The 22,630-nt window shown below is 54.3% G+C and overlaps 1 protein-coding gene across 2 annotated transcripts in view; it reads left to right on the plus strand.

Moving 5' to 3' along the window:
• The window catches only part of LOC131509699 (palmitoyltransferase ZDHHC11-like), a 39,979-nt gene that overhangs the window by 3,498 nt on the left and 13,851 nt on the right, over positions 1-22,630 (plus strand). For both annotated transcript variants that reach the window (XM_058725723.1, XM_058725724.1), the window contains 9 exons: positions 3,641-3,816; positions 4,260-4,361; positions 7,239-7,363; positions 9,505-9,657; positions 12,100-12,209; positions 13,470-13,501; positions 16,196-16,283; positions 18,471-18,505; positions 20,223-20,307. In XM_058725723.1, the coding sequence (XP_058581706.1) occupies positions 3,641-3,816; positions 4,260-4,361; positions 7,239-7,363; positions 9,505-9,657; positions 12,100-12,209; positions 13,470-13,501; positions 16,196-16,283; positions 18,471-18,505; positions 20,223-20,307 (906 nt within the window). The remainder of the gene's footprint in view (positions 1-3,640; positions 3,817-4,259; positions 4,362-7,238; positions 7,364-9,504; positions 9,658-12,099; positions 12,210-13,469; positions 13,502-16,195; positions 16,284-18,470; positions 18,506-20,222; positions 20,308-22,630) is intronic.

The raw sequence follows: 22,630 nt of genomic DNA on the forward strand, positions 1-22,630 counted from the left end.
GGGGTGCAAGGAAGACACCGATTATAACCGTGTCCCTTCTTGCAACAAGTGAGTCTGGTGGAGGGTGTTGGCCGGGCCTGGAGTGGCCGAGGCCAGAGAGAAAACCTGCCAGCTGCTAGGAGCCACACAGTGGGGACTGTGAACCCCGTGGTGGCCTTGAAAGGAGGTTCCAGACATGTCACCAGAGTAGGCTTCAGGCCAGGTAGGCAGGCATCAGGGACGCACTTGGGGCTGACGCGCAGGCCCCGTGGTGGAGCGTGGCAGGTGCAGCCGAGTGCTCCTCCCCTGGCCAGGCGGGCATCGCCAGCCTAGCCCCCTCCTCACACCTCACTCTGTGAGTGACGGACCTCAGTTCTGCCAGCGCATCCGTGCTCCGGGGGCCACCGCTGGCCAACCCCACCAGTGAGCCTGGGCGTCCCCCATGGCCTGATGTGCAAGCCTGCTGCCCCCTGCCCAGCGCCACGCAGCCCCTGATCTGGCCGGCCTCCCCCTGTGGGGCCCTCAGGGTGTCTGATCCAGCGGCACAGAGCCGGGAATGTGGGTCCTGTGTGTCTGAATGCAGCTGCCCCACTTCTAGGCCTGTGGCCCAGGGTTGGCGACGCTAGGTGGGGCCTCCAAAGCCAACATCCCACGCCCCACATCACCCCGTGTAACTTGTGTCTTTCACACACAAGAGGATGGGCAGAAGTCGGCCAGCCTTGTAGATTTCTCCACTGGTCCCCAAAACCTGCTTTGTCGGGTTTTTTAAATCCAGAATCCAGTCACAATTCACGCTTTGCATGTGGCAAGGGGTCTCCTCTCTGTCCCAGCACAAAGGCCTGCAGTGCCCGACCCACGACTTCCTGGTCAGAATGGCGCTCTCACTGGGACTCACACCACAGCGAAACATCTCCCAGTTCTGAGAGGGAGCCCTCTCTCGTTCTGGGACCAGAAGCCCTCAGTGTCGGCAGGGGCCAGCTCCGGGGAGGGCCAGTTCCTGGCCTCCTTGCAGCCTCCAGCTGCCCCTCTATCTGTATCCTAACCTCCGTCCCTGACCGTGGGTTTGTTTGCGTTCTGGGTTCTAATCCGTTGTCTCCCTTCTCCCTTCGCTGTGGCTCAGCCTGTTCTGGGGCCTTCTCGAGCTGCCTCGTGTCCTCTATGCAGGGAGCACTCTGAGAACTCACCTGCTTTTGGGCCCAGAGGGCGCCCTAAGCTCACTTGCACACCCTTTCTCCCAGGAGCCCCTGGCTGGCCCCAAGTCTCAGGTTCTGGCTGGCTTCCTTTCCCCCAGGCTCCGAAGCGCTTGGCCACCGGGGGGGGGGGGGGGGGGAGGGGGGCGCCAGCATCATTCGGCGCTGCAGGGGCTGCTGCCCCAGGAGGGAAGGCAAGGTCTCGGTTGCACCTCCAGAAGACAAAGCAGAGGAGGCGGACCCCTGGTTCCCTGCTGACCTCAGAGGCCAGCTTCCCCCACCGCCCTGCCCCTGTGAAGGGCCCAGAGGGTCCCTGTGCTGAGGGATTGGCCTCTGATGTGACCCGTCTTAGTCCCAGGGCCTGCGCCATGGCCAGGCAAAACCCCTGGTTAGGTTAGCCTCAGTGACTGCAGGGCTGGTGGCGGGTGGTGGGAGCTCTGGGGGGCGCCTCACCCCTTCCTGCCGCAGAACCTGAAGGACCCAAAAGGAAGGTCAGGAGGGCATGTGTCCTGGGCTGGCGGAGCTGTGTTTACCAAACACAGATTGTCTCTAAGGGATGAGGCCTCGAGGGCAGGGCCTGGCCTTCTGCATCTGGAGACCTCCTACCCTGTCCCTTTTACTTTTGTTATTATCTGCAACCTGAGAGACACCCATAACCAGGGCATCTGAATGTGGGGGCAGAACTTTGGTGTGGTGCCCACCTGCTGACACTTCTCAGCCAAGTGGCTGATGGTGTGAACGGCCAGGCAAAACGCGGTGGCCTTTTGCTCACCCGTGTCACTCCCACGGGTAACCTGTCATGAACCTGTGTTCGTGCTTAAGGGGGCTTGCCTACCACATGGCGGGGGGCTGCCCCTCTGTTCCTGGGGAACACGTCCTGGGAGTGGCCTGGCCACGGCACCTGCAGGGTTGGGACATGTGGGGAAAATCAGGCTCAGGTCAGGGGCCTTGCTGCCTCCAGTTTGAGGCTATGGTGTAGACCACGCTGCCCCTACAATGTCTCCAAGGGCCCCAACGCCTCAGTCCCTCCCCCATACTTTGCCTGCCTATTTCTGATGTGACAGAGGAAGGGGCCTTCCTGTTGCACCTCTTGTCCTGGGCTGGACCCCTCTGCTCAGGACCTGCTCCCGCTGCCCCAGTAACCACACAAACAGTGTTTGCCTCCAGCCAGCGCCTCAGGCTTCAGGGAATAGGTGCAGGGAGATGGCATACCAGCACTGTGTTGGTGTCTCCAGCTGTGATGGCAAAGCCTGACCAGACCCCTGACCACCCGGCCACGGCCCCATACCCTGAATGGGACAGCAGAGCAGGGGAGGCTCAGGCCTTACCCAGCCCTGCAGGGTCCGGTGGCCACAGGAAGGGCCTTGGTGTCACCACAACCCTTATGTGGCACTGAGGGATCTGGTCAGTCTCGTGCCCCCGTGCAGGTCCCCCAGGGCCCGGCTGGTTCTCAGCCACCCTTCCACTCACCCCTGGCCTGGGCACCAGCTTCCTGGGCTGATCCTCGTGGCCCTCAGCTCATTCTCATCTGCCCTCCTCCTGCCCTCCTCCCCCAGCAGGGCTGGGTCCCCATCGCCTCCATGCCTTCATCTGGCAGCCTGAGCCCTGGGTCTGCACGTGGTGCCTAGAGGCTGGAGGGCGAGGGAGGAATGAGCGATTTGGGCCAGAAGCAGCCTCCCACTCAGGCTAGTGCATTGTGGAGGCAGGACCCCGCCTGTCAGCTCCAGGCTGTTCAGAGGCGGAAGCAGAGGCTGCTGGCAGGTCTGAGGAGGACCCCCCAAGGGGCTTCCCGCAGGACTGAGCAGTAGCCCCAACCCCCTGCTCCGAACCCCCACCCCTGTCAAATCCCGGCAGAACCCCGTGCACCCATGGCCTCGCCTCCCAGGCTGGGTCATTTCCCCCTACCACACCCGGGAACCCAACCGGTAAACCCTGAAGCCTCCCATTCAGCACTGGTCCTGGGAAGCAGGGCAGGGCTGACAGGGAGGCGGCTTCCACCTCTTCTGTTTGGTTTCCAAGGGGACAGACAGTGTGTTGGTCCCGAAGGGGAGGATGAGGGTGGGAGCCCGGGGACTGGTTTTACCCTGGGTGCCACGGCGGGAGTGGGTGCCAGAGAGCCTGAGGGGCCTAGGGGCGAGGAGAGACAACAAGATGGGACCCAGACAGACCGTGCAGACTGGCCGTGTGAGCCCTCCCTGCTCCCCTCCTTCATTTTTTGATGATACACCGTCTTGTTCCCCCGACGCACGTGCTCTGAGCATCTCTGCTGCCCAAAGAACCCTCACGACTTCGGCACCCAGCGTGGTGTCCACTGGCCCCTGAAGGCCTTCCCTTGCTGCCTTGGTGAAGCGCGGGGTCCACACCCTCAGGCCGTAAGTAGGCGCCTCCAGGGTCCTGCTTCTAGTTTGAGCGGGCACCTTCGCCGTGTTGACCAGGCCTGCCTGCACGTTCCTTGACACACTCACGCCCAGGTGACTGGTGGGCTTTTCTGTTTCCACTTCGTGGTCCACTTGCTTGGAATTTCCATCGATCCTGCTGAAACCAACGTACGGCTCAAGAAATACTTGGAGCCCATACCCACTTTTGACCCATCAAAACACACACGTGTCATCGAGAACCAATATTGCCACCTGTGTGAGGTCGCCGTGTAAGTGCCCAGGGTGTGGGAGCAGGCAGCCCCGAGGGCACGGCCCCTGCCGTGTGGACCCATCCCCTCTCCGTGCTGTGCACAGGCAGGTCCTGCCCCGGCCTTTCTGTTTTCACGCAGCTGACCGGTGCTGCTTTCCTTGAATGACCAGCAGTGGCCCTGAGACATGCAGGACCCCTCACCCATCTAAGGGCTCAGATGAGTCCCAGCCCCCCCACCGGAACCCCACCTGGGCTAGTCAGAGCCCTGAGGGCTCAGCAGGCAGCCTGGGAGGGAGGCCTGTGGCTCAGGATGGGAGCTGGTGGCACAGTGTGGCAGGCGTGGCTGAGGGAAGATAACCCGCCTGGGGCCTGGTCTTCCCTGCCACCTGTCTCTCCTTTCTGACCCTGTCTTCCTCCCGCACATGCTGCTAACGGGCTGCTCATGTGAATTCTTCCTGCTAGGAGCCAGAAGGCTAAACACTGTGGGGCCTGCAACAAGTGTGTCTCTGACTTTGACCACCATTGCAAATGGCTTAACAACTGTGTAGGGGGCAGGAATTACAGGTGAGGGGCTGGAGGGGGAGGTCCGGGAGGGAGGGGCAGAGTCCTGGGGGAGGGAGAGGGAGACCAAGCAGGGAAGAGGGAAAAGGGCATTGCAGGGGCCGGGGGTGGGGAAGGGAGGAGGGACCTCGAAGTGGGGAGGGGTGAGGTCCTGGTGGAGAGAGAGGAGGTCCTTGGCAGGGGGGAGGGGTGGGGTGCTAGGGAAGGAGAAGGTGAAAGGACTGGGGGAGGGAGGGGGATTGGTCAGGGGGAAGGGTGAGGGGGCCTGGAGAGAGGGGTCCTGCAGGCTGGGGGCCTCATGGGTAAGAGGGTGGGGGCCACAGGCAGTGGGGGGAGTCACGTGCTGTCCCCAGCACAGCGGTCCTTAACGTCTTTCTGTTCTCCTTGTCTGGCTCTGAAATGTGTTGGCCTGGAGCCCCTTCCGAATGTGGAGGCCCAGCCCCATCCAGAGGGGCTCAGGCTGAGCTGACTTGTCCTTGACCCGCTCGCTGGCCTGGACCCGGGTGCTTTCTCCTGGGAGGCCATCAGAGCACAGAGGATGTGGGTCGAGGCTGCACTGGGAGCAGGTGTTCAGTCCTGCACGGGCTTTGCCAGGACCCCATGTGCTAGGGCCCAGGCTGTGAGTGGCCAAGAAAGTCGCAGGGGCTCCCCCAGCTAGTTCAGAGTGGCCTTCGCCGGCTCATGGCGCTGCAAGGGGTTCCACTGCTCACCCACCACTCATAGCAGGTGTGCTCCGTGCAGCCTGGTCATGGAGCGTCATGGTCTGTGCTCTGTGCAGCCCAGTCCAGGAGCGTTGTGGTCTGTGCTACGGGCAGCCTGGTTTAGGAGGGTTGTGCTCCATGCAGCCCGGTCCAGGAGGGTTGTGCTCCATGCAGCCCGGTCCAGGAGGGTTGTGCTCCATGCAGCCTGGTCCAGGAGGGTTATGCTCCGGGCAGCCCGGTCCAGGAGGGTTGTGGTCTGTGCTCTGGGAAGCCTGGTCCAGGAGCGTCGTGGTCTGTGCTCCGGGCAGCCCGGTCCAGGAGCGTTGTGGTCTGTGCTCCGGGCAGCCTGGTTCAGGAGGGCCATGCTCCGTGCAGCCCAGTCAAGAAATGCTCCACTTGTTCAGGCTTCAAAAGCGTTGCTGCTTTGAGCAGAAGGAAATGCAAAGCCGTCATCATTAGAAAAGTCAAATGAGAATTGGGGGCCTGGGAGCCCCCATGTCGCCCTCTCCACTACAGAGGAGGAGCCCCAGGCCAGCTGGAGTCGGGGTGGGGGGGCTGCCTCCTCACGGTAGCAGGGCTCTCTTCTCTCCCCCAGATGCTCCTCTTAAGGTCTTGGTGCCACAGGCTGGTCGCCTTGAGGTCTGGTCGGCTGTCTGGGATGGGCGAGGGTGTGTGGCCCTGCCACTGAGGAGGACCAAGCTGACCGGGCCCCACAGGGCACACAGGGTGGAGTTCCGAGGTCCTGACAGTGGCCTCCGGGCACAAAAGGCTGCAGAAGTTCCTGGTGGGGACGGCTGGGCCCCAGGAGCCCTCCTATCCACTGGGCAGTGGCAGCAGCAAGGAGTGTGTGCAGAAGTGAGGGAGGGCACCATGTGCGCGGGGGTCTTGGTGAGGGCATGGCCACCCCTGTCCACGTGGAGTCCCAGACTCCCTCCTGTCCCTTCCACCGTCAGGCAGAGAAAGCAAGAGGAAATGCCTACATTTACAAGACGAGTTGGCCAAAACAGTTGGCAAAGTGTGATAAGCTCCTGAGAGGACGTGCCTTCACAGGGGAAGTGCCCGGACTGGGCGCTGAGGCACCACAGACGCAGGAGTCAGAGACGACAGCGACGTTTCTGGCCCCGAACATGCAGTTGGACAGGCTTTGGCCCTCACCCTGCCGGGAGGGCCGCCTCTGGCCTGGTGCCAGCAGCACCGGATGGCCGAGGGCCTTCTGCTGCGGGGTGGGCCCATCGGCTGGAACAGCTACACCGCACACCACAGGCTCCCTGGGAACCAGAGCCAGGTGTGGGGCCAGGTTTGTGCCCCCTGCACCTCGGGGACACACAGGACACGTGCCCTCCAGGGCCTTTGACAAGGGGCCACAATGCAGGCTGCCCTCCACATCCACATGACCCTTTGAGGACATTCTCGTTTTAGCTCTCTGCCTAAAGATGTGTTAAAAAAACAAAAACAAACCTCAAGATGTTCTGGAAAAGAATAATGGAGTCAGATAAATTTCAGCTGGATAAAAGACACTGCTGAAGATTGAAAATGCTAAAGAAACAGTTTCCTTAAATATCACCACGGTAGAAAGCCCAAAGGAAGACCTTGCTGCAGAAGATTATTCCAAGAATTGCTGACCAGAATTTAATTTTTTGATGGTTAGATTGTTCTCTGTGTCCTGAGCACAGGCAAGAGGACAGGAGTGATTCTGGTCTAATGCCAAAGCACAAGATGTCACTTGTGCACAGAAGTGTGCACAGGCCCCGGGAGGGTGTGTGGAGATGATGCACTGTGGGCCGCTGGCCGGCCAGGCTCCTGTCCCAGCACCCCTGCTTCCCCGACCTGCTGGGCTTCCATGCTTATGGATGAAGCACAGCACCCAGGATCCCGTGCAACATGGGGGGCAGGGGTGGTGGTCCTGATCCCGACCCGGCAGAGCCCTGGTGAGCAGTGGCGGCGTGTGGAGGAAGCTGCGGGCAGCCCGACCCGCCTGGAGCCTCCGTGTACCCACCTGGGAGCCAGGCCAGGCCCTTCTCACTGCCGCGTGGGGGTGGGAGGGGGGCACAGAAACTGGAGGTGCCCTCAGGGCATCCCTTGGGGAGCTCGGGTGCCAGGAGACAGGAAGAAGCCTGGGCCTTGGGTTCGGGGTCAGGGGCACCTTGCCCAGCCCTGAGTCTGGCTCTGCCCCCCGCAGGTATTTCTTTTGCTCTTTGGTCTCCGCCTCGGCCAGCCTGCTCTGCCTGATCAGCATCCTGCTGTACATCTTCATCCAGTACTCAGTCAACCCGGAGGTGCTGCGCACTCATCCGCTCTATGAAGGTACGGGGCGGGGGGCCCTCTCTGGCGTTGCTTTCTCTCGGGTCACTCGTGGTGGTAGCCTCTCCCTCCAGCTGTCTTTCAGGGAAAGCTCTCCTTCTGGGGGACGTCAGTCTGGCCCGCCCCTAGCTGGGTGAGCTGTGGGGCCGGGCAGGAGGGCAGCAGTCCCCCAGGGACCAGAAGGCAGGTTTGGGGCCCCGTGCCCATCACCCAGTAGTTGGTCTTGGCAGGGAGCAGGGTGGGGCGGGAGGGCAGGGCTGCCTGGGGAAGGTGCTGGGTGGTGTGTGGCTGTAGGTGTCTGCTGAGCGGCTCCAGGAACCTGGCCTTGGGAACACATGTGCCTCAAAGGTCTGTCCATCACTGCGCAACCCCGGGCCTGTGACCGTGACCTTATTTGGAGAGAGGGTCCTCCCAGATGTGATTAAGGATCCTGAGATGATCATGGGTTACCTGGCAATGTGTGGGATCCTGGATCCAGTGAAAACATCCTTATAAGAGACTGGAGGGACATGGCCACAAGCCAAGGGGTGCCTGGAGCCCCGGAAGCTGGAAGATCCAAGGACAGATCCTCCCCCATGGCCTCGGAGGGAGACGGGCCCTGCAACACCCTGACTTCGGGGCTTCATCTCTGCTGTTGAAACTGCCTGGTCTATGGCCATCAGTCACAGCAGCCCTGGACACTGACACAGGGAGAACCCCAAGCGGAGCACCTCATGTGTCTGTCCTGAGTGTTTGGGGACCTCAGCCCTCAGGGTTCAGAGCAAAGCTTCCTTTCCCGGTCCAGGCCTCTCTCCAGAGCACGTCACGGCCATGCCCTCTTCCTGGAAGGGCACCATGCCCTGTGCACCTTCATCCCAAGGCCTTCAGTGCACCTGGGCTGGATGAGCCCTGGTGGGATGGGCTATCTGACCTGCACCTGCTCCGGAGTGCATCCTGGATATTTCCATGGTAAAAGGGAACAGTGGGAGTCTCAGCGAGACCCGGCCCTGCTCAGCAGAAGAGCCGCCTGCGCTCTGCACACAGCCAGCTGGAGGCCTCCACCTGCCATCCTTCCTGACATTCCCCACACATGGCCTGAACAGAGGGGCTGGCCGGTGACTGCCGCCTCAGAACAGTCACCGGTGGGCACTGGGGATTCCCTGCGAAGGTCCTCCCGGCCACGGGGCCTCTCATTGCCCCAACACACTCTGAAATGCGGCTCGCACATGGTAAGCAGCAGCCTCAGCGCACCCGAGTTCCATAGCACGTGTCCTTACTTCCTTCCAATGTGGGCGTCGGCTGGGCCCTCGCTGCCACGCGCTGGCAGAACAGAGGGCAGCCTGGTCTCCGAAGGTGCTTCTCTCTGGGAACTTGCTCGCTCCAGAACCATCGTGGATGTGCTGCACATGAATGCCTGATGACTGAGGCAATCTCCTGGGTTTGCTGTTCCAGAAGATTCCATGGGGCTGCTTACCCGCCAGTTCCCTGGGGCACTTTGGTCTCATTGGTGGGAATTCATCAAGACATCACCGGCTAAGGGGACAAGCATGTGGCCAGCCACCCCATGGTACATCCAGCCTCATGCACACTGTGCTGCAGCCCCCAAGGCACACAGCAGGCCTGGCAGCCACTTTCCATGCCACGTAAAGGACTGGAATCAGTACCTCCCAGACTCTGTGGTGGGATGAGAGCATTTCAGCTGGATTCCATTTCCATGGGCCTGCCTGCAGATTCCTCAGTGCTTTCCTCACACCGAAGTTTGGAAGTGTCAACAGCCCTTGGGGCCCAGATGACCAAGTCCTGGAAATGTCCCAAGGCGCTGGCTGCTGCCTTGCAGTTCCCTGTGAGGGCGGCTGACTGAGAACGGGGAGGGCCTGGCACAGTGGCATGGCCCTTGGGACAGGGTGGGGGTTCAGCCAGGCAGGGGGTCAGGCTCTGCAACCCGGACCCTTAGTTATCCTCTCCCAGCCTCACCTTCCAGACCCGTAAAGTGGGGCTGTGACACCCACCTCAGTCAGGGGGCTGCAAGGGCACCTGGGTGAGGTAGGGCACACACTGGGGTGGGGGAGGGGCTTCCTTGGGCTGCTCACCCTCCCCCACCTCCCAAGGAGGGGCTGGCCATGCCCCAGGTGCTGGATGCATGCATGTCTCCCTTGCCTCCGCAGGTGTCTCCAAGGACACTTGGCTGCTGTTCCTTCCTTTTTTCCCTGTAAAGACGAAGGCCCTGGTGGTCCTGGGCATTGGGGTGTTCGTCCTGCTGCTGTCTGCCCTCAGCTTCCTGCTGCCTGGATACCTGTTCATCTTCCACCTCTTCTTAAGTATGTGTCCTGACCCCCACTCCAGTCTTTGTCCCTTGCGTTCCCACGTGGCCCAAGACAAGGTCTGCCGGCCCCTGCTAGAAACGAGCACATCAGACAAATGACAGGAAGAGACACCCCTAGAGGGACAGCAGGGCTCATTCTGCTCTGAGGCCTGCAGAGGACACGAGAGGGACTAGGAGTAAGTTAGATAAGGGAGCAGAACATGCGAGGCAGGAACAGGCACCATTAAAAAAAGAACAGGGGATTTAGAGAAGCACCAAGTCCTAACAATGAAAAATAGTGAGCCAGCGACAGGGTATCTGCTGACCCAGCTTGCTGCAGGGACACTGGCCGTTTCCTGGAGTCCACGCGGCACTGCGTGCAGCAGGCCCCACCACGCAGTGGCCCAGGGGAGGGCATGAATTCTCTCTGTGGCTTCTGCAAGGGAGAAGGTGGCAGCGGGGGCCCTATGTGGCTGCCAGAGCGGGTCTGGCACAGGGAGTGTCCTCAGCAGAGCCAGGGCCGGAATCAGCACCCGGAGCCAGAGGTGGGTCAGCCCAGGCCCTTATCCTAAAGCTTCCACTCACTGGCCAATGGGGACAAGGGTGAATTTGGGGACAGTGCCCCAGCTGCAGCATACAGTACAGCCAGCAGGTGGCAAGCTGGGCAGGTCCAGAAGTCCACTGCGGCCACTCAGGACAGACAGATGTGAGACTGGAGAACAGGTCCACGGGACAGATGGCCAATGGGAGATCCAGGCACAGGGACCAGAGGGCCCCAACCCAAGCAACAGGGAGGGTGGTGGTGCCACACTCACTGTGGGGGTAGGGGAGGGAGATGCACACGGAGCTTATGGCTCAAGGTGCTGTTTACAGGGTATTTGGACAGCAAAGCACAGACTTCCAGAAGTAGTTGGGATATTAGCTATTGTTATAATAAACTTACCCTGCTTGAAGTAACAGAGTTATCACCTTGCAGTCTCTGTGGGTCATGGGTTCAGCATAGCTTAGCTGGGTCCACTGGCCCTGCTCGGCCACAAGGCTTCCGCCAGGTGTGAGGAAGGGCTGTGGTCTCATCCGACTGGGACCCACGTTTAGGTTCAACACCAGGGTGTTGGCAGGCCAGTTCCTGGCCTCAGTTCCCCGTGAGTTGTTGGCTGGTGCCTCCTCCCACCAGGACACCCCAGCATGAAGGGGCAGCCGGCCTTTTGTAGCCCAGTCATGGAAGTGACGCCCCTCACCTCTTGTGCAAGGCGCTGGGGCCACCCACTCTCCAAGGGATGGCGTGACACAAACACCCTGAGGTGGGGGGTAGGGGCTGCTGGGGGGCCTGTCAGAAGCTGTGGGCAGCTGGATGCCTCTTTGAAGTTTGGGGGAAGGACATCCTGACACTGCAGCACGAGTGGAGTGCAGCATTGGTGAGGGCAAGACCTCCCAGGAAGATGCACAGATGTCTGGTACCAGCAGCAGGGGTGTGGGGAAAGCCGCCTCCACACAAGCGGGGGACAGAGCATCCCAAAGACCAGGGGCCCCGGGCTGCTGTGTTGATGCCTAGTGTCGCAGGAGGGGACACGGCAGACACTCATTCAGTGCACACCGCACTCTGGCCTCCCTCCCCAGCCACATCTCCTCTCGTTACTGTCAGATGAAGGTGTCTACTCAAAACTCAGGACGAGTGTGAGCTCTGGGGAACACACAGTGTGTACTTGCCACCTGATGGTGATGGCAGCCATCCCTGCAATCCCTGCCAGAGAACTAGTGTTTTTGCGAGCATGTGGCCAGATGCAAATTATGCCCTCACACAGGTTCTGGGGGAGGTGGGAGAACCAGTAAGAGCCAGGTGTAGTTCATCAGGAAGCCAAAGCAAACACAGACAGATGCCCTTGTACAAACCACCCAGGGAAGGGAACGGGCTCCACGCGGGTGTGGGGGGCAGCCCACCTTCCGTCTGCCCTTCCAGCTGCAATTAGGCTTCTGTGGGTGGCCCTTATCCCTTTCCAGAAATAATTAGAAGCCATCTGTCCTCGTGTTTGTTGGTTTTAGGGAGAGAAGTGGGAGGATTGGTGCGTCTGCTGAAGCAGGCACAGAACCCGTTTCGTGGACGGTGCTGTCTGTTGACAGACCCGGGTCTCAGATGTCCTTTCAGTGACCTGGGGTGCTTCTGCCACAGTGCCGGAGCCAGCATCCGGGTCCACACTGGCTTTGTGGGCCTGGAAGGCTGCAGGGTAGCTGTTCCTGGGACGGGGCGCCAGCAGCCTTGGGGCTGTGACGAGCTACTGCTTGCCTCCCACAGGCCAGGTGGGCCCCGGGGTGGCCATGCAGCAGCCCCCCAGTGCCCCAGGTTAGGAGGCAGCTCCCGGCACCCTGGGGGGGAAGCCCTGGAAGACCGGGTTGTGGCCGGTGGGCCACTCTGCCCGCTTGCGTAACTGTAACTGCCTGTTTCCGCCTTTCTCCTCTCTAGTGTTCAAGAAGTTGAGCACATATGAGTATGTGACACAGAACCGCTATCAAAATATTCCAAAAGTTCCAGCAGGGAGGAAAGAGCTGTCCTTCAAAATAAGCATGCCACAGGTATCGGGTGCCCCTCTGCTTCACCATCTGCACTATCCAGGCCTGGGGCAGCGCCCAGTGTCACCTTGCAGCTGGAACTTCTCACAGTCCTTTGCTTCTGTGTTGGCACAATTCTCTGATTCCATGTGTGTGTGTGTGTGTGTGTGCACGTTGTGTGATGCAGTGCAGGTGTATGTGTGTATGTGTATGTGGTGTGTGTGATGCAGTGTGTGTGTGTGCGTGTGTTTGGTGTGAGATGCACTGCATGTTTGCACGTGTGAGTGCATGATGTGTATAATGTGATGCACGTGTGTGGTTATGTGTGCATAGTATGTGATGCAGTGCATGTGTGTGTGGTTGTGTGTGTGTGTGTGTGTGTGTGTGTTTAGTGTGAGATACGGTGCGTGTGTGTGTGACTGAGTACATGTGTGTGATGCAGTGCATGTGTATGTGTGCATGTGTACGTGGTGTGTGTGATGCAGTGTATGTGTGTGTGTGCAGCGCAGTACATGTGTGTTTGGTGTGTGGTGTGCATGTGTGTTATATCATTTGTACGTTCACTGTCCACAGAATCAAGCCAGCAGGGCTGACTCCTTTTAGGCCCATATATTAACGCAGCTGTTTCTCATCAAAATTAAAAACATTTGCTTTTCAAACGAGCACCACTAAGAAAATGAAAACATAAGCCAAAGGCAGAAATATTTGCAAATCATATACTTGTGCCCAGAATATATAAAGAATTCAAAATTTAATTATAAGAAAAATGACCCAGTGTTTTAACTTTTTAAATGCGCAAAAGATTTGAACCAACTGTTCACCAAGGAGGATCCACGGTGGCAGATAAGCACATCGACATCACTTACCATTAAGAAAACACAAAACCACAGTAAGATACCATTACACACCCAGTAGACTGGCTATAATCAAAAGAACCAATAATAAAAAGCGTTGGTGAAGCTGTAGATCGAAAGGCTCCTACGTTACTAGTGCAGATACCAAATTATATCACTTTGATCAGCAGTTTGGTGTTTTCTTAAAAAGTGAAATGTATAGTCAGCGTTGAAGTCAGCAATCCCACTTCCAGTTTCTTAACTATTAGAAGTGAAGACACAGGTATTCTTCATGTGACAGGGGTGCTATCCCCCAGTGAGATCCTTTCCTAGGACCCAGGGACTCTGAGGCACCATTACTCAAAATTAACTAATAACTGACTTGAATCGTGTATAAGACTAAGCCCAGTGTCAACAACTTTTTCACGTTATGAATTTTTATTGCTCACAGCAAGCAGATGACCTGAGTCCGTCTGCTCGTAGGTAAGTGTGTAAGCTTACTAGAGTTGTTTTATCTGTCTGACAAATACTATATGCTCTCAATAGTCTTGCTTTAAAAAGTCTTCGTTACTCCAAGGTTATACAAATACCCACATTCTTTGCTAGTGTTTTCACCAGCTTTATTCGCTTTGCATTTTGATTTCCAAGCCGTCCTGAATTTGTGTGTTCACGGAGACAGGGGCTAAGGTGGATTTGCCCAGGACCTGGTGCCCCCGGCTCCCCCAGGAGACCCTCTTCCGGCCGTGCCTCACCCTGAATGTCCAGCAGGGGAACGCCCTTGGCATTCTTTAGTTTTCATAGTTGTTGACAATTCCTCCACGTTTTTAGTTTCCGTATAATTTTTAAAATAGTTTTCATGCAGTTCTGAGAAAGGCAGAGTTCCAAGTGGAGTTACAGGAAACATTCCTTAGAGGCGGGAGCGAGCGGAGCCGCATGGTCTCAGCTCCAAGCCCTGAAACTGCCCCAGAAGTCGGTCTCCCCTGGGGGAGCGGGCCGTAAGTGCCCCAGTTCTGTGGTGCTCTCGGAAGTTCGGCCCTCGCAGAAACGGGTGGGGGGCGACTCCCATGTTCTGGTGGAGCTGGGCAGGTCGCAGGGCTGGTGCTGGTTCTCGACCGAGGATCGGGAATTCCTCCAAAGAATCCGCTCATTCCTTTTGCATTTGTTTCCTTAGACACCCGGTAGCCATGCTTCTGGGAAAACCCGGGTCGTTTGGAGTTTCACTTGAAGCATTGCCACACTGCGGTCCTTTAGGTACAATCTGAGCACGTGCCCCTCGCCCTGTCCAGCCTGGGGGCCAGCCGCCTCTAGAAGCAACTGAGACTAACCCCGTTTTTGGGCAGTCGGTGTGGACACTGCGCAGGAACTGGGGACCTCAAGTCTCTGGCCGCCCCACGCACTGCAGTCACTGCTGGTGCTCCGAGGACTGTCTTCCAAGTTCCGTTTTAGTATTATTTTGTGAGTTATACTCACAATGCTTTGTTTTTATAAAATTGTAATCACATTGTTCAACTCTTTAGAGCCCCTTTTAAAAATTCCATATATTGTGGTGCCACTGGGTGGCTCAGGCGGTTAAGCATGGGACACTTGGTTTCTACTGAGGTCATGATCTCACGGTTTGTGGGGTTGAGCCCCACGTTGGGCTCTGTGCTGGCAGCAGTGAGCCTGCTTGGGACTCTCTCTGCCTCTCTCTCTGTCCCTTCTCCCCAAGGCCTCTCTCTGTCAAAATAAATAAATACACTTTAAAAAATTCCATACATTGTGGACATAGTTAAAAGAAAAAGAAACATAATTTTTATGAATATAAGTTACTTCACCTTTGGGAGGGACCATATTCCTCATTTCTGGAATGTTATTTCTTATTTTCAATCACTATAGTGTTCCCTTCTCCAACTGGAAAGGGAGCTGCTAACCTTTGTATTGAAAGGTCGATTGTGTTGAGAGACAAGCCCTCTCAATGCGCTGGGCCATCTGTCCCAGTGGCCTCTCTTTCCTGCAGAAGTGTCCCTAGTTTGACCTGTACACCCACGTGTAACTTACATGTTAGGCAAAGCCCACTGTCAGAATGTCAGCTCCAAGAGATCAAAGAGTATCTTTAAATCACGTGGCACTCTGTCAATCCCCCCAAAAGAAAAATCCACTCAGTAAGTGCCTGTGGAGTTCCATGATGTAAATCACTGGTATATTTTAGGGGAGAACTTAGTGTAGCACTCTCTAAGGTGCTTCTCTCTATTAGTAGGTATCAGACCAATTTATTGGGAGTATTTCCTCTGGACCATTAATCTGCTGCAAAAGTAGGATCACACGTGTGAAGATACTTCTTGCCTAATTCTACAAGTGTTCTGCTCAGCTAATGTCCATCAAGTGGCTTGTATTAATTTTTTATTGCTATCTGGCAAATTCCCACAAATGTAGTGGCTTGAACTAAGACTCGTCTGAAAGCGCTTGTGGGTCATGTGCCTGGCAAGCTCAGCTGGGTCCCTGATTGGTGCCTCCCAAGGCAACAGTCACGGCTCACCAGGTCAGCCCTCCCTTCTGGAGGTTATGGGGAAGAGTCTGCTTCGGGGCAGATAGAGAATGCCAGTGCAGCTGTTGCTTTCCCACTCTTGCTATGTGGCCCTTCCATCTCTAAGTTGGTAATGGTGGGTCTAGTCTCTTCATATTTTAGATCTCTCGGACTTCCTCCTTTTCCTCATTTCTCAGTTTTTAAGGATTCGTGTGATTGCATTGGACCTACTTGGGTAATCAAGGACAGTCCTCAGTTTCCTACAGTTGCTGCAAGGAATGAGCACAAAGTGACAATGCCATGGTCTCCAAGGCAGGTCACTTTGTCCATTTGTAACTGAGCCCTGCTGCACCCACAGACTCAAGAACGCAGTGGCCCAGCGTGGGGGTGCCGCAGCAGGAAGAAGCGCCCCTGTGGCCTCCCACCGGCAAGCAGTCATAGACCTTTATGGATGGTGCTCCTGCGCCGTGTCCTCCGTTGTGCAGCCAACCCGAGGGCACACGGACGGCCTCCCAGGAGCTCCTGGCTCTGAGGCTCTGCAGATGAGCAGGTCACGATGGCGGCCAGTGCATGGAGCTTTGCAGCCGTCAGCGGTGCTCTCTGAGCTCACTACACAAAGCAAGGCCCTTCTTTGCTCATGGAAGTCTGTCCTCCCTTTTGCCCCATCCCTGTAGAGAGCAGCGCAAGGAGGCCCCGCCGCAGCTGAGGCGCCCGGGTCTGCGTTCCACCATCACCACGTGTGAGGAGAGCTCCCCGCTGCAGGTGAGAGCCGCTGGGCATGTGAAAGGTCTCAGGCTGCCCCCGGAATGAGGACAGAAAACGCTTGGGATTGCTTGTTTGACTGGTTTGAAGCATTTACTTAGTACCCAGGCATGCTACTCGTATGGGAACAAAGGTGGAGGGAGAAGAGAAGAAAAACTGACAGAAAATATCCTTAACTGTAGGGCTTATAGTGTGTGTGTGTGTGTGTGTGTGTGTGTGTGTGTGTAAGGGGGGAGAAAGAGATAAATCCAATGCAATCTGGGTGTGCGAAGACTGAAGTGGCATCCGTGTGCTTTAATGAAGGGTATTGATGTCTGTGTCCTGCTGGCTTTGAAAAGCACCAGAAAATAAAATGATGGATGGATAGTCACATGGTTAAAAAGAAATATTCACAGCAAAATTTTAATGATGATAGAACCTAGAAGTTGAGTGTTTGGGCATTCTTGTACAATCCTTTCCACTTTTCTGGGTGTTTGAAATTGTCCATTCTTAAAAAAGTGTTACCGAATAACTATAGGACACAGACGTGGAGTAAGGGGTGTGTGTCTGTGTGTCTGTTTATGTCTGCTCTTCACAGATTGAGACTGAGGCAAGAATGTCCACCTCAAACTTCTATTTGACATTTTACTAAAGTTCCAGCCAGTGTAATACAGCAAGAAATACAAAGACATATAGATTTGAAAATGAACCTGATTTTATTTGCAGGAAACATGCTTCTAACAAATCTGCAAAAAATATAGTAGAAATAATAAGATAGCTCAGCAAGGTGGTAGAATACAAAATGAATATAATAACCCCCATTATATTTCTGTATACTAACAATGAAAAATCTCAAAATGATATTAAGAAAACCATTCCATCTGTAATAGCATTGAAAATAATAAAATAAAATAAAACAAGCACCAAATGTGTATACTTAAAGCTACAAACTATCGATGAGAGAAACTGAACACAATCCAAATAAACGGAAAGATTTAGAATATTTGTGGACTGGAACGCAAAATATTGTCATGATAGAAAACTCCCCCCAAAATTGATCTACATAATTACCACGAGCCCTATTGAGTTTCCAACAAGCTTTTTTCTTTAAGGAAATAGCAAGCCAACCCTAAAATAGATACAGAAATCCAAAGGACGTAGAGTGACCAAAAGAATTTAGAAAAAGAAGCAGCAAATTGGAGGACTTACTCAATCTGACTTAAAAATGAACTATCAAGCTACAGTAGTCAGGACAGTGTGAGCCATGAGGGTGGTGTGCCCAGTGAGGGTAGACATGCAGGTCAAGGGAACAGAATAGAAAGTCCAGAAATAAAACCTGATCAGTGGGTGTTAAACAGAGGTGCCAGGATAATTAAACAGGGAGAGATGAGAGTATCTTTAATAAGCTGTGCCAGAACAATTGGATGACCATATGTAAAAAAAGAGGGCGGGGAAGAGCTTAATAGCTGCTTCTCACCATACACACAAAAATAACTCAAAATCAACCACAGTTCTGAATTTAGGGGCTAACCTATAACACTTTAGGAAGAAAACAGAAGAAAACCTTTGTGATCTTGAGGTAGACAAAGTTTTCTTTAATATGGGCACCAAAACCACTATGAAGAAAGTGGAAATTTTGACTTTTTTATAAAAGAAAGCATTTCCTGTTCAGAATTCACCACTGCAAAAATAAAAATGTAAGTCACAGGTTGGAATAAATATTTGCAAACCCTATACTTAAATCCAGAATAAATAAACAACTCTCAACACTTAATAGGGAAAAACGGCCCCATTTTTAAAATGGGGAAAAGATTCTAATAAACTTTACCAAATAGGATATATGGGTGGCAGATAATCACCTGACAAGATGTTCAACATCATTCACCACTAGGAAAGTGCAACTAAAGCCACGGTAAGACAGTTGGAACGGCTCCCTGAGAAAGGGTACCAGCACCAGGAGCGGGAGACACAGAGGAACCGGAGGCCCGTAGCTAGGTGTGCAAAGTCGTCGGGGGTTTACAGTGATACCACTGTGGAAAGTAGTTTGACAGTTTCTTAAAATCTTCAATGTATTCTTAACCTCTGACACAGAGACCCCTTCCTGGGAAGTCTCTGAGCCACACGCACCTGAAACTAATGACGGACTTGATTTCCTACGAATAGCCTCAGTACCAACAATTTCTTCTTCTTTTTCCTTTACCCCCACAGGCAGCCACAGGTGACCTGAAATCACCCTCACACAGGTAGGTTGTAAGCTTGTTGGACTTGTTCTCTCTGAATGAAAATGGCTACGCGATCTTAAGTCAAATTGCTTTGGAAAGTGACTCATCTCTGATGGGATATTTTTAAATAATGTGACAACACAGTAGGAAATAGCTCTGCTTAACGTAACAGTACCACGTACAGCTACGCAGGGACCTTTTGCGCTCCACGTGCTTGGGGAAATGCAGTAATTCTCTCCCTGTGGACAACTTGCATCTGAACTAGCACACCAGCGTCAGCGCTCATTTATTCGGTGTGTCAGTCGGAGAACGTGTGGGGAGCGGGTCCCAGCCTCCTTTTTATGACCTCTGATAATACCTAGTTTCCCGTCGCTCCTGAGCCATGCTTGCTCATGGAGGAGTCACACAGAGGACATGCCTGCTCATGGAGGAGTCACACAGAGGACAGCCCTGCAGGCACACACGCACCCAAAGTGCACCCCTGCAAAGTCACAGAAGCAGAAAGTGGCCCATTATGAAGGTCACAACCCAGGGTAAGCACACATTTTAAAACGTGCACTTGGTCTCCACTTTGAAACTGTACCAGCGTGGAAAGTCACCTCAGAACATGGAGAAATGAGAAATATGCTCACGTTAGGGTGAGGGTCTCGGTCTGCCAGGGCTGCCCTGACAAAGGACCACAAAACAGGTGGCTTAAAAAATAGAAATGTACCGTCTCACTGCTCTGGAGGCTGGAGCCGGACTCACCTCGACATGTCCCCAGTCATAGGACCTGCACTTGGCTTCTCTCCTTGGCTCGAACCTGATGCTGTTTTCCCTTTGTCTCTTCAGTTTTCCCATTTTGCCCCTTTCTGGCAAGAATGATTGAAAATTAACGAACCAGGAGGGCCTGCCTGTCCTCTTGCACGGATGCGGTCGTCAGGCCAAGGGCCTGACTGTCTTCTGGCATGGAAGTGGTCATCCCGCTGAGGGCCTACCTGTCCTCTTGCATGGACGCAGTCGTCGGGCTAGGGCCTGTCCTCTTGCACGGACATGGTTGTCGGGCCGAGGGCTGACCTGTCCTCTTGCATGGACGCGGCCATTGGGCTAAGGGCCTGTCTTCTTGCACGGATGCGGTCATTGGGCTAAAGGCCTGTCCTCTTGTATGGACGTGGTAGTCAGGCCGAAGGCCTGTCTTCTTGCACAGACTCGGTCGTCGGGCCGAGGGCTGGCCTGTCCTCTTGCACGGACACGGTCGTTGGGCTGAGGGCCTGTCCTCTTGCACGGACGCGGTCGTCGGGCTGACGCTGGTCTCAGGTGATGACACCTTGAGCTGCTAGAGTCGCTGCATCTGAAAACCCCCCTTACAGCAATGTGAGGTCATTGGTGGACACTGTTCAATCCACTTGCACAGTTCAGTTAGCTGAGTGTCCCACGACCTACATCCCCACCATTGCTCTTGGTAATTCCTGAACATCTCTTTCCTTCCAAACCCAGGGTCTCTTCCCAAATCCCCTCCTGATCTGCAGGAGCACCCCTTCTTCCTGACACCCCCTGCTGCTCCTGCAGCTCTCCCTTTAGGTGCTCCTCCCCTGCCCTCCCGGGGTCTCCCACCATGCAGTGGACCTGAGGGGAAAGGGTGGTAAGGAGGCTGTGTGATGCTGTGGCCTGTGGTTTCCGGCAGCCATCAGTATCCCCTCCAGGAAGCAGTGGCCGTCCTTGTTGATGAGTGTCTCCCCTTCCCCCTGCCATCCCACAGAGTGAAGTTCAACCACCTGCTGCTGGATGTGCACTCAGGTCCACCCTCCTCCACCAACACGTTCATGGAGGACTCGTGGGTGATGGTAAGTGAGGCACGGCCGTGCGTGAGTGAGCCTCAAACACAGGGGTGGGGTCCAGTGCTGAGTCTAAGCTCCCCACAAGAGCAAGGGCAGGACAGTATTTGGACCTGCTTGTCTGGCTGGTTTAAGGCATTTATGGTGTCCTCCGGGGACACTGCTTGAACAGGACAGTGGTGGGAGGGGGATAAAGGGAAACAAGGCGGGCAGCACAAACGATCTAAAACACAGGGCATGTGTGTGAGCAGAGAAACATGACGGAAAAATGGGTGCTACTGGAACGGAAGCATCACACGTGTGCTTGGGTGACATGTGTGCACTCCAGCAAGCTGGCGGGATTCTGGCCAGGAAGGGCTCAGTGACCCACTTACTGTGACGGCAGAAGGGTGCCCCTGCTCATCTCCCAGGTCAGCGGGGAGGAGGGACATATCTGGTCCACTGCGTTCATTGCAGAGCCTGGAGTCAGAGCTCCGTGTTGGAGATGCTGGAGGCCGGTCTTCAGTGGGGACTGTGTGTGACTGGCCAAGTCACAGCTTAAACCGTAGCCAACACAATTATGGCATGACCCCTCCCTGCCACTCGCTCCCATCAAGCCTTCCAACAAGTACACACTTTACATGCATGGAGACCAGGCTGATGCTCCATTCCAGGGGTCACAGTGGTGGCTGTGGCAGTGATAGCATCTATTGGCGCCCCATCCCTGCCATCCCTTCTTGGGTGGTGGTGGCCACACAGCTTCTGAGTGACATGAAGGACACATCTCAAGAAGCAAAGATGTGATGACCATGTGGGTGTTGACCATGTATGACCGTGAGGGCCATGTACCCCCGCTGGTTATAACGTGTGTCCAGGCGAACATATGGAAGCCCTCTCTCTGGTGTGTGGCTCTGGAGCTCGCCTCTAGAATGTGTAGTAGAGCAGTCTCAGGGCCACCTTATTCCCATCCTGTCTCAGGAATCCAAGGAAGCTGTGACCGTTCATTGTCACTCTGCTGGACACTTGTCATCCATCATCACGTTTAATCCCTCTGTGGATTATCTGAGATAGATCATCATCCCACTTTGATGGCTGGGCTCGCCTCTTGGTGTGCGTGGAGCTTTAGGATCCCACCGGCTTAAACCCTCCCCACCCCACACCCCTGAGGATACATTTTCTTCTGTTTTCAAAACTGTATATGCCAGATATGGTCATATGGCTTTCTAGTGCCACAGTAGTAATAGCATGGGGTCTGGAGCTTTTAAACATTTGTATATTCATTCTAAATCTTCCAGTGTTGAAAAATGCATTTCTCACTTAAGAAAGGTAGTTACCTTTCCAGCCAATTTACACAAATTACCAACACTGTCGAATTCTACTGAATTTTTAAAAAATAATGACACAAACCCTCTCAGAATATAGAAGAAGGGAGACCTGTTCTGTGAGGCCAGTTCCAACCTGATACCAAAGCCAGACAATGTCATCCCAAAAGAATATCACGAGGCAAAATCCTTCAAGAAAACACAGACAGACACCATTGATTAAGTGTTAGCAAACCGAATCTAGCAGCATACAGGATTAAGTACCATGGCTATGTGAAAATTATTTGACATTATACAAAATACCAACAATAAATGACAATAATATGGCGATGTCAATTCAGAAAGGGAGTTGCCAATAAGAAACTCTTACGTGTGATCAAAAAATATTCTCAACAAATTAGGAATGAAATGAAAAGATCTTCATTCTGACTGTTAAAAACTGAGAACAAACTGAGGGTTGCTGGGGGGTGGGAGGGAGGGCAGGGTGGGTGATGGGTATTGAGGAGGGCACCTTTTGGGATGAGCACTGGGTGTTGTATGGAAACCAATTTGACAGTAAATTTCATATATTAAAAAATAAAAAAATAAAATAAAATAAAATAAAATAAAAATAAATGGACGATGCTCGGGTGGCTCCATTGGTTGAGGGTATGACTTGGCTCAGGTCATGATCTTGCAGTTTGTGAGTTCAAACCTTGCATTGGGCTTACTGCTGTCAGCACAGAGTCCACTTCAGATCCTCCATACACCCCCTTCTCTCTGCACTTCCCCTGTTTGTACTTCTTCTCAAAAATAAATATATGTTTAAAGAATAAATAAATAGAAATGAAAAAAAAAAAAAGAAAAGATCTTCATTCTGACCTATGCAATACACCTATTAAATACAACTAACATACTTCCTGGTGAAAGACTGAGTACATCCCTCTTAAAACCGGGATCAAGGCAAGGATGTACTGAAGTTCCAGCTGGTGCAATAAGACAAGAAAAAGGAATAAAGAATAGAAAGTGAAACTGTGTTGATCACAGACAAC

The sequence above is a fragment of the Neofelis nebulosa genome, chromosome 4 (assembly GCF_028018385.1).
Source record: "Neofelis nebulosa isolate mNeoNeb1 chromosome 4, mNeoNeb1.pri, whole genome shotgun sequence".
Lineage (NCBI taxonomy): Eukaryota > Metazoa > Chordata > Mammalia > Carnivora > Felidae > Neofelis > Neofelis nebulosa.